The 15,997-nt window shown below is 38.7% G+C and overlaps 1 protein-coding gene across 1 annotated transcript in view; it reads left to right on the forward strand.

Annotated features, from left to right (window-relative positions):
- Positions 1–15,997, forward strand: part of LEKR1 (leucine, glutamate and lysine rich 1) — a gene marked incomplete at its 3' end in the record, with an annotated part of 117,226 nt that overhangs the window by 41,781 nt on the left and 59,448 nt on the right. The window contains exons 4-5 of the mRNA XM_079767262.1: positions 1,913–2,032; positions 8,274–8,449. Coding sequence (XP_079623388.1) covers positions 1,913–2,032; positions 8,274–8,449 — 296 coding nt within the window. The remainder of the gene's footprint in view (positions 1–1,912; positions 2,033–8,273; positions 8,450–15,997) is intronic.

Consider the following 15,997-nt stretch of genomic DNA (forward strand, 5'->3'; position numbering starts at 1 on the left):
ATTTACAATACAAAGTAAACGAGGAAGATCTCAAAGGTTCTGAATTTAGGTAGATGTGGAATAGGGAAGGCCTTCCATGTAGTATTATACAGAGCAGCAATAATTAAAATGTCATTGGACTTTTCAGAAGCAGCAGTGTAAGTTAGGAAACAGTAGAACAGTGCCCTAATTTTATATTGAAGAATATTTTTCTCATTTGTAATTCTAAATCCAGCCCAAGTGTCCAGTCTAAGATAAAAGAAAGACAATTTCAGTTATTCAAGGTCTCAAATGTATCTCCCAATGCACAAAAAGATGCTGGAGGGCTTATTCCACTTCAAAGGAGTAAACCAAGAAGGAAGACTTTAGAACCAGAATGCAGATCTCACATAAAAAAAGGGAGACTTTAGAACCAGAATGCAGATCTCACATGAAAGAGTCCCTGAAATGATAAGGGAGTGGAGTCCCCTGGTGACAGTTGCATAGTCAAACCAGAGCATAACCCGGACTAGAGCAGGGGAATGGAGAGCTCTAGGAAGGTTATCTCCTGGAAAAGAAATGATATGGAAGGAAGGATTATCTACTGTACCTCAAGGTACTGAGAGAAAAGAATCAGACCTGTCAGATTCACAAGAAGTATCAGTGGTAGGTACACAGAGAACTGAGAAAGAAGAAAAGGAGATGGTTTTTATTCCAGGGGCAACAAAAAATGTTGTGCAAGAAAAGAAATGTGATCATGGCATAACATGTGGCTCATTAGTGAAGAATAATGTAATTACTAAATAAAAGATTGATCTGTATTGGGAGGATGAGGAGAGTAATGCTGTGTGTGTATGTACAGGAGTGTAGGTGTGTACTAGTAGATATGAGTAGGAAGGTCAACTTTCATTAGGATTGTGGTAGAGACTGCTGGCTGCCTACCTTAACATTCATTCTCTCTTGCTCCTTAGTAATAGAACTGTGGATATATATTTGGGGACTAATCTTTCTAGTTAAAACTACATTTCCCAGCTTCACTTGCAGCTAGATATTGCCATGTGTCTAAGTTTAGCAGAAATATTCAATGGTACTTCTGGAAATCTCCTTAAAAGGCACAGAGTGAGCCATTATTCTCTTCCTGCCACTGGTCTGGAATGGGAAAGTAATTGATGGAATTTCTGCCATTATCATGGTCTATGAAAATAAAAGACACGTACCAAATATGTAGAACAGAGAGTTGGAAGGATCCTGAGGCCTTGATGACACTATAAAGCTACCATATCAACATTAGACCGGCTACCAGTACATTGGTTTTATGCAAGATAATACACACTTGTATCTTAAGCCATCATATTCAGGTCTCAGTTATATGTAGCAGAACCATATCTTAACTGAATTGTAATTCACTAGATAGTACCTAAAATGAAATATTAATAAATAACAGCACAAGCATAGTATTTAATTATAGAAATAAATATAAACAGGAAGAAACTTGAAAGGAGTTGGTTTGGGCAGTGGGAATTGGGGTAAAGGTCAAGGATCACTTTTTTCTTACAACTTTTAGTCTAATAATTGACATTTTAAGTTATGTATGTCTTACTTGAATAAAAATAAGTTTATATTTTTTTAGTTACATTTAACTTAATATTTCAAGTAAAAATACAAGTTCATTGTAAAAAATCAAACAGTACAAAAGATAGAGAGTAAAAGTTATACTTCCCTTCAATGTTCTTTGTCTGTCCACTGCCCATCAGTTTTACTGTCCTCCCCAGGGGTAATGGCTGTTTGATATGTATCTCCATACCTTTTCTATACACTCATTAAGTATATATAGAGATACACAGTTTTCTTCTTTTATTTATTTTTATTGAAAGTGTATTTAAATATTAATTTAAGAAAGTGTGCATGAGGAAATACTTAGGCTTGTAATAGATGTTGTTTGTTTATATTTTAGAATCCAAGCTGGAAGCATGCAGTTAAAAAATCAGCAAAATGAAATTCAGAGATTACAGAAAGAATTGAATCATTTACAACATGAGTTAGAAATTAAACAGAGACAATCACAGGTCTTCAGGTAAGATTATCTTGAAAATTATAAAGGTTGAACAGATGCATTTAATACTAGCTTTATAAACATTCAAACACAATGTAGTAGTATACTTTCTATATTCAGTGTGGTTGAATAAAATTGAAATAACTTTACTTGTTTTTTTGTTGTTGTTTTTTACCATTATCACAACTGAATAGTTTTACCAATAAAATTTAAGTCAGGCAAGCACATTGTTCTTATTTTGCAGTGACATTCAGATTGAAAAACACAGTAACTAATACATTTTCCCTTTGACCAGTATTTCTTGGTGTGTTTTATTTCCTGGCACACACACAAAAAGTTGTTTGAAATATAAAGTACTTGTCCTTTTTCTTATTTGTAAATCTATTTAGACTCCATCATCTTTGAAAATTTTCATGCCAATTCCCAAAAATCTCTCTTCATCGCTCTCTTACTTTCAAGTCAACTCTTCAGCCTCATTAAGGTTTCCAGTATTTTCTCTGATTTTTCCCAACCATTTTTTGGCTTTTGTATTCTAGTCTTGACCCCATAGTTAAATCACCTGATTTTTTAAAAAGCAGCTTTATTGAGACCTAATTGCATACTATAAAATCCACACATTTTAAGTGGCAATGCAATGATTTTTAGTAAACTTAATGAGTTGTGCAACCCACAAACATCGTCATGCCATTTGCATTTAATCTCTGCTCTTACCACCAGTCCTAGGCAACCTTCTTCCTGTTTCTGTAAATTTGCACTTTTCTGGACATGTCAGATATGTGGAATCATATGTGGTCTTTTACATCAGGCCTCTATCACTATGTTTTTTGCGGTTTATTCATGCTGTGTCATGCATCAGCACTTTGTTTCTGCTTTTATTGCTTTAATAGTTTCCATTGTGTGGATATACCACATTTTACTCATCCATTTACCAGTTGGTGGACTTTTGGATTCTTTCCACTTGACACTTATGAATAATGCTACCATACAAGTCTTTGTGTGGATGTATGTTTTATTTCTTTTGGGTAAATCCCTAAGTGTGGCATTACTGAATCATACGGTAAATTTAAATTTAACTTTCTAAGAAACTGCCAAACTATTTTCCATGTGGCTGCACCAATTTATAGTCCCATAAGGAATGAGGATTATAGTTTCTCTGAATTCTTGCCAACACGTCTTATTGTCTTTTTTATTATAGCCATCTTAGTGGGTGTGACATGATATATTTCATTGTGGCTTTGGTTTGTGTTTTCCAAATGACCAATGATGGTGAGCACCTTTTCATGTGCTTATTAACCATTTGCATATTTATTTGGTGAAATATCCATTAAAATATTTTCTCTTGTTTGCCTATGGTCTGTTTTCTTATTATAGGATTGTAAGAGTTCTTTGTATGTTTTGGGTGAAGTCCTTTATTTAAAGTATGATTTGCAAATATTTTCTCCCAGCCTATTGTGAATGTTTTCATTTTTGTAACAGTCTCTTTTGATGAGCAAAAGTTGTTATTTTTAATAAAATAAAATGTATCAATGTTTTCTTTAATGGGTTATGCTTTGATAATGTATCTAAGGCCTCTGACTAACCAAATGTCACAAAGATTTTCTCCTGTAGTTTCTCCTGGCACTTCTATAGTTTAGCTCTTACATTTTATGACTGATGTATGGCAAGGATCTAAATTCATCTTTTTTTCTTGTGGATGTTCAATTGTCCCAGCATCATTTGTTTAAAAGACTATTTTTTCCCTATTGAATTGTCTTGGTGGCTTTACCTAAAATAAATTCACTATAAATGTAGGGAATTATTTCTGGACTCTATTCCATTAATCTATATGTCTGTACTTATGTCAGTACCACACTCTCTTGAATACTGTAGTTTTTAGTAAATTTTGAAATCAAGAAATGTAAGTCCTTCAAATTTCTTTGTTTTTAAGATTGTTTTTGGCTATTATGGGTCCCTTGCACTTCCATATACATTTTAGGATCAGCTTGTTAATTCTTGCAAAATAGCATGCTAGCATTTTGATAGATGTAGCATTGATTCTGATGATCAATTTAATTTTCATCTTAAAAATATTGAATCTTAATTCATGAACATGGTATGTCTTTCTATCAGGATCTTTAGTTCTCAGAGAAATGTTTTACTTTTAATATACAAGTCTGCACTCCTTTTACTAAATTTATTTCTAAGTGTTTTATTCTCTTTCATCTGGTTATGAAAGGTATTGTTTTCTTAAATTTGTTTTTGGGATTGGCCATTGCTGTTATGCAGCCATAAAATTGATTTTTGCATGTGGATCATGTATGCATGTGACTTTGATGAACCCACTTATTAGTTTTAGTGTGTGTGTGTGTGTGTGTGTGTGTGTGTGTGTGTGTGTGTATAGGATATAGAAGATGCTTCTACATAGAGAATGTTTCTACATAGAGGATGTTTCTGCCTAGAGGAGTTTACTATACTTCAACTCCTTTTACCTCTGCTCATTTAATTATCCTTAAAGCCCTCAATCTTCATTCTAATGCACAGATTGTTAAACACCAGGCCCTCCAATACTACTATTCTAAATCCTCGCTGTTCTGTTTAGACTTCCCTGTGCTACACATCTCTCAGCAGCTCTGTGTCTTGCCTCATATTTCACAGAGAACATTAAGGATATCATAATGGACAGATTTACTGTGAATGAAATAATGTTTAAGTTTCAGAACCCCTTACTCAGGACCCCCTTTCAAGGTTCTTGGAGGGCCCCCAGCAAAGTAAGATAGTTTGATAGTAAATGGTTAAAAATTCTGTCTTTTTCTCCTCTGATTTCTCCTCTTCTATACTTCTGATGTCAATATGCCATTGTAATAGTCATAAGCATTTGGGGGCTGTAAGGGAAAGATGAATTGGGAATACTCCATTATAACTGCCATTTAGAAAGACGTTTTAGAATGCTTCAATAGCACAATTAAGGAATTACAGACTAAAATTTTGGATGTTCATGAATTTTTAAAAGTAATAGAATAAAAGCAATAAAAATAAGCAATTTCAGCAATAGAAATTATTCTGGCATAAACAAATTGTAATGATGCTTGTTCATGTTACATCACAAGCAAATGAATTAGGAGAGATATTTTTTCAATAAGCTCTTAGAGTATTTCATAATCCATTTAATGAAGAAGAGTTAATTATTTAAATACTTTGGAGAAACATTTAAGTTTCTTGCTGATTTGACAAAAACTACTAATATCACTGAATATAACATAAAAGTCATATTATACCACTTCAAGGACATCTAAGATAAACTGGTTCATGAGTTTTATTCTTTTTTTTTTAAGCCCATCTTTTTAAAAATATATTTTTATTGATTTCAGAAAGAAAGGGAAAGGGAGGGAGTGATAGAAACATCAGTGATGAGAGAGAATCAGGCTGCCTTCTGCATGCCCGCTACTGGGGATTGAGCCCGCAATCTGGGCATGTGCCCTTGACTGGAATCAAACCCAGGACCCTTTAGTCCACAGGCCGACGCTCTATCCACTGAGCCAAACCGGCTAGGGTGCATTTCATTCTTTCAAAGATAATTTAAGACTAGTTATTTTTCCAAAAAACTTGAAATGCCAAAAATCTTACAATCATCTATGAAAAAAATTTGAGAAGGATTTTTCCAAATATGACAGCAGTTAGTATTTAAATGACATTATCAGTAGTGAGCTATGAAGCTGAAAGAATTTTTCTAAACTATCGATAATAAAAAGTTAATGGCCATGCTAGATGAAAGGCTGTATAATCTTTATATTTTCTCCATATAAAATATTATTATAAAATGGTTCTCATATGAAGAGGAGCTATAGATCATGTAGCCAACAATTATAGGCAAAAGTATTGTGGAACTGTTACTTATTAAATAATTATATTGTTTTCCTTTATTTTGTGATATTGATGGAATTTATCAACTTTAAAATTCTCATTTTTAAATTTAATGATTTTTCTCATTCTATAACTAATTGCACACTATTAAACCTGATTTTCTATGTCATCGTTTATTGTATTCTTTTTTTTTTTTTTGAGAAAGCCCTCCCTCCACCCACCACCAATCATACAAGGTTTAGGCCTCACAAAATCTTGCTCTTAACTGCTCTTAACGAACAAGTTTGAATTTTCTGTTTCCTGCCTTTCTCCCTACAGAGGCACCTGCATCCTCATTCAGTCTGTTCTGTATCACTCGAGAGCCTGCCTGTACATGGCTTGCTTCCAGCAGCTGCCTTACACCAGGCCCATTAGCCCCTTAACCTTGACTTGGTTCATAGCTCTTGTCTGCCTCTGCCAGTTTCTTGCTCCACATTCAGGTTTCCCATCCTCACTTTTGGCTTTCTTCAGTTAGTGATCTATTTGGACTCTTTCTGTGCTTTTTTGAAATCAACATCTCTCTCGGCTCCCAGCTCTGCCTGCTGATTGAGGCATTCCCTGTGGCTTCTGATCACTCGGTGGGCCTTAATTACCACCCAGAATCACACTACCCCTGTTCTTCCTGGCAAAAGCTAATCTTTTAGTATCTGCTTTACTTACATCTCTCCTTTCTAGGACTTTGCACAAGAGCTGAGTGCATCTCCTGTCTGTGTTTAGCCCAGTGGTCGGCAAACTCATTAGTCAACAGAGCCAAATATCAACAGTACAACAATTGAAATTTCTTTTGAGAGCCGAAAACCGACTTCTGCACATGGGCCACGAAGTTTCAATCGCACTGTATGTGTGTGCCCGCATGTGGTATTTTGTGGAAGAGCCACAGTCAAGGGGCCAAAGAGCTGCATGTGGCTCGCGAGCCGCAGTTTGCCAACCACTGGTTTAGCCTATGTGACTGCACTCATACTGTGTCCAGCTGTGTACACACGTTCAGGTGTCTCCCTTCCTAACAAACCATTCTGCTCTGTAGTGTCCTCTTTCTCTTCTTGCTGCCTCAGTCAGTATTCTCAATTGTAGCTACTGCATAGCCCCCTATTTACTCACTTCTGCTTTACTGTTCAGTTCTTTCCTGCCTAATGCCTCTCTCTGAGGTCACCTAATGCCCCCTTAATACCAGATACAATGGACTCTGTTCAGCCTTTATCTGGGGCCTTAAACAGTGGCCAATACTTTCTCCTTTAAATTGTCTTACCCCTGGCTTTCCTGATAGTATTATGTTGGTTTTCTTTTAACTCACTGGTGTGCCTCCCGAGTCTCCTTTGAGGGATTCTTTTCTGTTCAAGTCCCATAAATGTTAATGTTGTCCAGTGTTTTATCCTCAGCACTTCTCACTTCTTCATTCTTCCAACTGAGTCACCTATTTTTTCATTCATTTATTTATTTGTCAATATTTGTTGAGCATGTACTGTGCTAGGTGCTAGGGAGATTGTGATGAACAAGACAGACATATATGGTGTTTGCATCATAGATCTTAGTCTACTCAGGGAAATAAATATTAACCAAATAATTACAGCCCCATGGCTTCACTCATCATCTTTTTGGTGATAACTCCTAGGTCTGTATCTGCATCTTCCTTGATTTTAGGTAAATTATAGCCAGGACATCTAAAGTTTAAAAAAAAAATCACTGTGATTATGTTGAGCTATGGCATTTTGTGAAGCAGCACTGGATTAGTCATTTTTAAAAGTTTTGTTATTTTTATCCCAGGTTTTAAACTGCCTGTGGAACCATGGTATGCTGGAAGAATGCTATCTAAGAATCCAACATTCTCATTTAGGCTCTGTGACTAAGTCACTTTTGACCTAATTTTCTTCACTTAATGTTTGCTGTTAAATTAATTTTAAAAGATTAATAGAATCATCCTATATAATAAAAGGCTAATATGCAAATTGCCCCCTCAACTGAGAGTTCGACCGGGAGTTAGAGTTCAACCAGGGTCTGGCCAACCTCCCACATCTCCTCCCCCCCCCCCCCCCCCGGCCTGGCCCAGTCGGCCCTGATTGGGGTGGGCCAGCTGGACCCTACCTGTGTAGGAATTCATGCACCGGACCTCTAGTTGCATATAAAAATAGCTGTCTTTATAGTTAAAATGATAACAAAGTGGAAATGAGTTAGGAAAACCATATACCTTAGGCTTTCTGGGATGTTTCCAGTTTATATCTGTCATCTCAGCAAAATACAAACAGCACATCACTTTCAAAATTGTCCCCATTTAGACAGTAGATTATAGTCACTCTAAACCCATTTTTCAAAGAAAACTATTTTTTCAAAGAAATATTTGTTACTATGCTTGCAATTTTTAAAATCCTTTGTTTTTACTACCTTACAGTCAAAGATTGATGGAATACAAATATTTCTGGAATAAGACTCTTTCATTACTTACTTTTACTAAAAGGGAAATAACCAGCATTAAAAATGAAGTATATGACCATTTTCAAAACTGGACTTCACTGAAAGGAGAAGTTTTTCTTCAAATTAAATACATAAGTGAAACAGCCTTGACAGGTTTGTTACATACGTAAAGAATGTAATTGTCTTTTTTTTTTTTTGTAAGTAGTACATCATGAGTAATGAAATAGTGATATTGCATTTTATGTGAAGGGACTTAATGATGAACTTTTAAACTTGTTATTGGCTCACAGACTAGATGGTCATTATGATCTATTGAAACCCTGAAATTCAGTAAATATAGGCTGGTCTAAGATAAGCTGTGATACATCTATTCTTGAGCTGTGGTCAGAAGTCTAGTTATTTCTGTTAAATGTACCGGTTTGCATTTTAAAACTTTTTCTTCTTTTAATAGCTGAGTAGCTCATATTAGGTCAGCCTTCCCACAGATAACAATTATAAATTTGGGACAAAATAACTATCCCAAAATACTATAGAGTGACCCAAACTAGGCACATATGGTGAAAATGTCAAAAATTGAGAGAAGGCATATTCCTAAGTGAAAGAAGCCAATCTGAAAGTCTGTACCGTAAGATTCCAACTAAATGACATTCTGGAAAAGGTAAAACTATGGAAATGGAAAAGGGATCAGTAATTGCCAAGGTTGGAGGGAAGGATGAATAGTTAGATTGTGATGAAGTACATAAAACTTTAGAAAGAAAGAACACTGTAATTTTCCCTCAGACCTAAAAAGGATTTTTAGGGCATTGAATCACAAAGGATTTTTAGGGCAGTGAATTTTTTGTATGATACTATAATGGTAGATACATGTCATTATACATTTGTCAAAACCCATAGAATGTACAACAGCAAGAGTGAATATTGATGTAAACTGTGGATTTTGGGTGATAATAATGTGTCAATGCAGATTCATTGGTTATGAGAAATTTACCATTCTGGTACAGGATGCTGATGGTAGATTATGGCCCCTATTTATGTGATTATTTCACTTTTAGCCAAAGCACCAAATAATCCAACGGGAAAAAGAAAGTTTATCACTAAATTATGCTGTAACAACTGAATACTGATATGGGAAAATATACCTTAATCCCTACATCACATAGTAGATAAAAATTAATTCAACATAAATCACATAAGTATAAAAGCTAAAATTATAAAATAAGAAACAGGAAAACGTCTTCATAAATTGATAGTAAATAAAAGTTATTTGGATAGGACATAGAATTAAGAGCTACAGAAGAACAAAAATTGATAAGTTAAACTTCATCAAAATTTAAAACTTCTGCTCATCAAAGATGCCATTAAGAAAATGAATGGATAAGTCACAGGCAGAGAAAATATTTAAAAAAAACTGGAGAGTATTATGCTAAACGAAATAAGCCAGTCAGAGAAAGATAAATATCACATGATCTCACTCATTTGTGGAATATAATGAACAACATAAACTGATAAACAAAATCAGATCCAGAGACAGAGAAGCATCAATCAGACCGTCAAACCTCAGAGGAAGGATGGGAGGGTGTGGGTAAGGGGGAGAGATCAACCAAAGGACTTGTATGCATGCATATAAGCCTAATCAATGGACACAGACACCAGGGGGTTGGGGGCATGAGTGGGTGGATGGGGGGCAATTGGGGGATAAGGACACATATGTAATACCTTAATCAATAAAGAAAAAAACACACATGTGACAACAAACTGCTGTACATGTTACATTAAAACAAGGCAGCCCTTGCTGGTATTACTCAATGGTTAGAGCATTGGCCCATGTATTGAAGGCTTGTGGTTTTGATTCCCAGTCAAAGGCTCATCCAGGACTCAGTAAGGGCAAGTTTGGGAGGCAACAGATGATATGTCTCTCTCACATAGATGTTTCTCTCTCTCTCCCCCTCCCTCCCTTCCATTCTCTCTAAAAATCAATGGAAAAAAATATTCTCAGGTGAGGATTAACAACAACATAAAAAACACACACAAAATAAAACAAAAACACATATCTGTAAGTCAACAATAAAAGGACAAACAATCCAATAAAAAATGGCCAAAAGATTTTATCAGACACAAGGACAGATATACAAATGGTCAATAAGAACATTAAAATGTACTCAAGATTATCATTCATAAGAGAAATGCAGATATCATCAGTACATACCCATCAAACTGGTTAAAAAGAAAAAGATTGACAATAAATATATGTGAGGAAGGAAAGCAACTGTAACTCTTACAAATTGATGAGAGTATAAAATGCTATAGCCACTTTGAAAAAATATATGATGTGCTTTCTAAGACTAAAGAGACTTCTCTCTGATAACTCTGAAATTCTTCATTTTGGTAGTTATACCCCCCTGAAAACATATGTCCACAAAAAATACTGAATATAAAAATATTCAGCACTTGTATTCAGGATTTATTTAAAAGTAGAGGCCCGGTGCACGAAATTCGTGCATGGGGGCTGTGTCCCTCAGCCCAGCCTGCACCCTCTCCAATCTGGGACCCCTCGAGGGATGTCCGACTGCCCGTTTAGGCCCCTTCCCAGTAGGATGGGGCCTAAACGGGCAGTCGGACATCCCTCTCACAATCCAGGACTGCTGGCTCCCAACTGCTTGCCTGCCTGCCTTCCTGATTGCCCCTAACCGCTTCTGCCTGCCAGCCTGATTACCCCCTAACCCAGTGATGGCGAACCTATGACACGCGTGTCAGCACTGACACGCGTAGCCATTTCTGATGACACACGTTTGCTGAGGCAGCCGCATGCTGAGGATAAAACAGTTGCTGCTCCTGAGGATGAGACATTTGCGAAATAATGTTTTTTCCTCAAAGTGACACACTACCCAAGTTATGCTCAGTTTTTTGGCGAAGTTTGACACACCAAGCTCAAAAGGTTGCCCATTACTGCCCTAACCACTCCCCTGCCAGCCTGATTGATGCCTAACTGCTCCCCTACCAGCCTGATTGCCCCTAACCGCCCTCCCCTGCAGGCCTGGTCACCACTAACTGTCCTCCCCTGCAGGCCTGGTCCCCCCAACTGCTCTCCCCTGCAGGCCTGGGTCCCCCCAAACTGCCCTTCCATGCAGGCCCGGTCGCCCCCAACTTCCCTCCTCTGCCTTCCTGGTCACCCCTAACTGCCCTCCTCTGCAGGCTTGATCGCCCCCAACTGCCCTCCCTTGCAGGCCTGGTCCCTCCCAACTGCCCTCCCCTGCTGGCCTGATCGCCCACAACTGCCCTCCCTTGCAGGCCTGGTCCCTCCCAACTGCCCTCCCCTGCTGGCCATCTTGTGGTGGCCATCTTGTGTCCACATGGGGGCAGCCATCTTTGGCCACATGGGGGCAGCCATCTTGTGTGTTGGAGTGACAGTCAATTTGCATATTACTCTTTTATTAGATAGGCTAGAGGCCTGGTGCACTGGTGGAGGCCGGCTGGTTTGCCCTGAAGGGTGTCCCAGATCAGGGTGGGGGTTCCCTTGGGGCATGGGGCAGTCTGGGTGAGGGGCTTGTGGTGGTTAGCAGGCCAGCCACGCCCCCCAGTGACCCAAGTGGAGGCCCTGGTATCTGGGATTTATTTATTTTCTGTAATTGAAACTTTGAGCGGAGGCCTGGGCCGTCCATCACTGGGGAAACCCAAGCCTCCTGCTCGCTCTGTGGCCACAGCCATCTTGGTTGGGTTAATTTGCATACTCGTTCCTGATTGGCTTGTGGGCGTGGCTTGTGGGCATAGCGGAGGTACGGTCAATTTGTATGTTTCTCTTTCATTAGTGTAGATAGCCTTAAACTGGATAAACCCAGAAGTAAATCAGCAGAATAGATTATCAAAAAACAAAACAAAACAAAAAAATACCTGAATAAAAAATAAACTATAGATGGTACCTCATTGTCGTTTTGATTTGCATCTCTCTGATGATTAGTGACTTTGAGCATGTTTTCATATGTCTCTTGGCCTTCCTTATGTCTTCTTTCCAAAAGTATCTATTTAGGTCTGTTGCCCATTTTTTGATTGGGTTGTTTATCTTCCTTTTGTTAAGTTGTTTGAGTTCCCTGTAAATGTTGGAGATTAAACCCTTATCGGAGATAACATTGGTAAATATGTTCTCTCATGCAGTGGGCTTTCTTGTTTTGTTGATGGTTTCTTTTGCTGTGTTGAAGCCTTTTATTTTGCTGTAGTCCCATTTGTTTATTTTCTCTTTAGTTTCCATTGCCCTAGGAGCTGTATCAGTGAAGATGTTGCTTCGGCATATGTCTGAGTTTTTGCTGCCTGTGGATTCATCTAAGATTTTTATGGTTTCCCATCTTACGTTTAAGTCCTTTATCCATTTTGAGTTTATTTTTGTGTATGATGTAAGTTGGTGGTCTCGTTTCATTTTTTTGCATGTATCTGTCCAATTTTCCCAACACCATTTATGGAAGAGACTGTCTTGACTCCATTGTATGCTCTTGCCTCCTTGGTCAAATATTAATTGTGCATTGTGGTTTGGGTTGATTTCTGGGTTCTCTATTCTATTCCATTGGTCTATATGTCTGTTCTTATGCCAGTACCAGGCAGTTTTGAGAACAGTGGCTTTGTAATACAGCTTTATATCTGGTATTGAGATCCCACCTACTTTGTTCTTCTTTCTTAGGATTGTTGCAGCTCTTCGGGGTCTTTTTTATTCCAGATGAATTTTTGGAGAGTTTGTTCTAGGTCTGTGAAATATGCCGTTGGTATTTTAATGGGGAGTGCATTGAATCTATAGATTGTTTTGGGTAGAATGGACATTTTAATGATGTTGATTCTACCAATCCATGAACATCGTATGTTCTTCCCTCTGTTTATGTCTTTCTCTATCTCTTTTTTCAGTGTCCTGTAGTTTTCTGAGTACAAATCTTTTACCCTCTTAGTTAAGTTTATTCCTAGGTATCTTAATTTTTTTGGTTCAATGGTAAATGGGTTTGTTTTTTTAGTTTTTCTTTCTGTAAGTTCACTATTGGTGTATAAAAATGCCATAGATTTCTTGGCATTAATTTTGTATCCTGCTACATTGCCGAATTCATTTATTAGGTCTAGTAGTTTTTTGATGGAGTCTTTCGGGGGTTTTTATGTTCAGTATCATGTCATCTGTGAATAATGACAGTTTTACATCTTCTTTTCCAATTTGGATACCTTTTATTTCTTCTTCTTGTATAATTGTTATGGCTAGCACTTCCAGTACTATGATGAACAGGAGTATGATGTTGGCTGTATGTTTGTTGTATAAGGCTTTTATTATGTTGAGGTATCATCCCTCTATTCCCACTTTGCTTAGGGTTTTTATTAAGAAAAGGTGTTGGATTTTGTCAAATGCTTTTTCTGCATCAATTGATATGGCTATATGATTTTTATCTCTCAATTTGCTTATGTAATGTATCAGTTTATTGATTTGTGGGTATTATACATCAACAAGTCAACAAATGACAAGTGCTGGCGAGGATGTGGAGAAAAAGGAACCCTCGTGCACTGCTGGTGGGAATACAGACTGGTGCAACCACTGTGGAGAACAGTATGGAGTTTCCTCAAAAAACTAAAAATGGAACTAAAGAAATACACAAATCTCAAATGTAAAGTTTTTAACAAATGCACCCACGGTAATCCAAACCCCTACCAAATAGAGCAATACCATCATCGCAGAAAGTGCCCCGGTGCCCCTTTTCCACTCAACCCTCCACTTTAAGATAATTAATGTTCTGATTTATCTTCCTCTGTAGAATAGTTTTTAGTCTAAAAACTAAAAACTTTACATTTGACCCAGTGATCCCACTTCTAGGAATATATCCCAAGAAACTAGAAACACCAATCAGAAAGGATATATGCACCCCTATGTTCATAGCAGCACAATTTACAATAGCTAAGATTTGGAAACAGCCTAAGTGCCCATCAGCAGATGAGTGGATTAAAAAACTGTGGTACATCTACATGGAATACTACACTGCTGTAAAAAGGAAGGAACTTTTACCATTTGCAACAGCATGGATGGACCTGGAGAGCATTATGCTAAGTGAAATAAGTCAGTCAGAGAAAGATAAATATCACATGATCTCACTCATTTGTACAATATAATGAACAACATAAACTGATGAACAAAAACAGATCCAGAGACAGAAAAGCATTGATCAGAGCGTCAAACCTCAGAGGGAAGGTAGGGGAAGGTGGGGGTAAAGGGGAGAGATCAACCAAAGGACTTGTATACATGCATATAAGCCTAACCAATGGACACAGACACCAGAGGGGTGAGGGCATGAACTGGGGGTGGGGGTAGGGGTAAGGGGGAGATAAGGACACATATGTGATACCTTAATCAATAAAGAAAATTTAAAAATGAACTATAGAATGAATTGCTGATAATACAGTTAACTTTGATAAATCTAAAAAATATTGTACTTCCTGAAAATTAACCGTACACAAATAACACATATTGTATGATTCCATTTATAGGCTGTTCTAGAATAGGCAAAACTATTCTACAGAGGAAGATAAATCAGAACATTAATTATCTTAAAGTGGAGGGTTGAGTGGAAAAGGGGCACCGGGGCACTTTCTGCGATGATGGTATTGCTCTATTTGGTAGGGGTTTGGATTACCGTGGGTGCATTTGTTAAAAACTTTACATTTGAGATTTGTGTATTTCTTTTTGTAGGTAAATTATACTAAAAAATAAGGAATTTATATATCGAGTGATAATTATTGATATGCATGTTGAATGAAGTATTTAGGAGTGAAGTATACGGATGTCTCAATTTATATTGAAATACATAAAATATGATAGACGGATAGATGGGTAGCTATGTGAGAAAGCAAGTATAGTAAAACTAGAGGCTTGATGCACGAAGATTCGTGCAAGAATGAGCCTTCCTGCCCCTGGGTCCTGGTGCAGCTGGATCCCGGGTCCGGGTGAGGCCGTGCGCCCCTGGATCCGGGTGAGGCTGGGTCCCGGGTCCGGGTGAGGCCGCGCCCCTGGGTCCGGGAGAGGCCACGTGCCCCTGGGTCCGGGTGAAGCCACACGCCCCTGGGTCTGGCTGTAGCTGAATCCTGGGTCCGGGTGAGGCCGTGCGCCCCTGGATCTGGGTGAGGCTGGGTCCTGGGTCCGGGTGAGGCCGCGCGCCCCCGGGTCCGGGTCAGGCCGTGCACCCCTGGGTCCGTGTGAAGCTGGATCCCGGGTCCGGGTGAGACCGTGTGCCCCTGGATCCGGGTGAGGCTGGGTCCCGGGTCCAGGTGAAGCTGGATCCTGGGTCCGGGTGAGGCTGCGCCCCTGGGTCCGGGAGAGGCCACGCGCCCCTGGGTCCGGGTGAGGCTGGATCCCAGGACCGGGTGAGGCCGTGCACACCTGGGTCCGGGTGAGGCCACGCGCCCCAGGGCCTGGGTGATGCTGGGTCCCAGGTCCGGGTGAGGACGTGCGCCCCTGAGTCCGGGTGAAGCCGCGCCCCTGGGTCTGGGCGAGACCAAACCAGAGGGAGTCGGACCTGCATTACCACCATTTGTCCACCATCCAGAGCTGAAGTCAGTGCTGACATGTACACATAAGGAACTGGTGGACATTGAAATTGGGTCTCAAAAGAACTGTTGGTCCAGAAAGAAACTCACTACAGACTGATTCATTTGCCTGTCAGCATAACTATTATTGCTCGTCTCACATTCAGTTCA

The sequence above is a fragment of the Cnephaeus nilssonii genome, assembly GCF_951640355.1.
Source record: "Cnephaeus nilssonii genome assembly, chromosome: 3".
NCBI lineage: Eukaryota > Metazoa > Chordata > Mammalia > Chiroptera > Vespertilionidae > Cnephaeus > Cnephaeus nilssonii.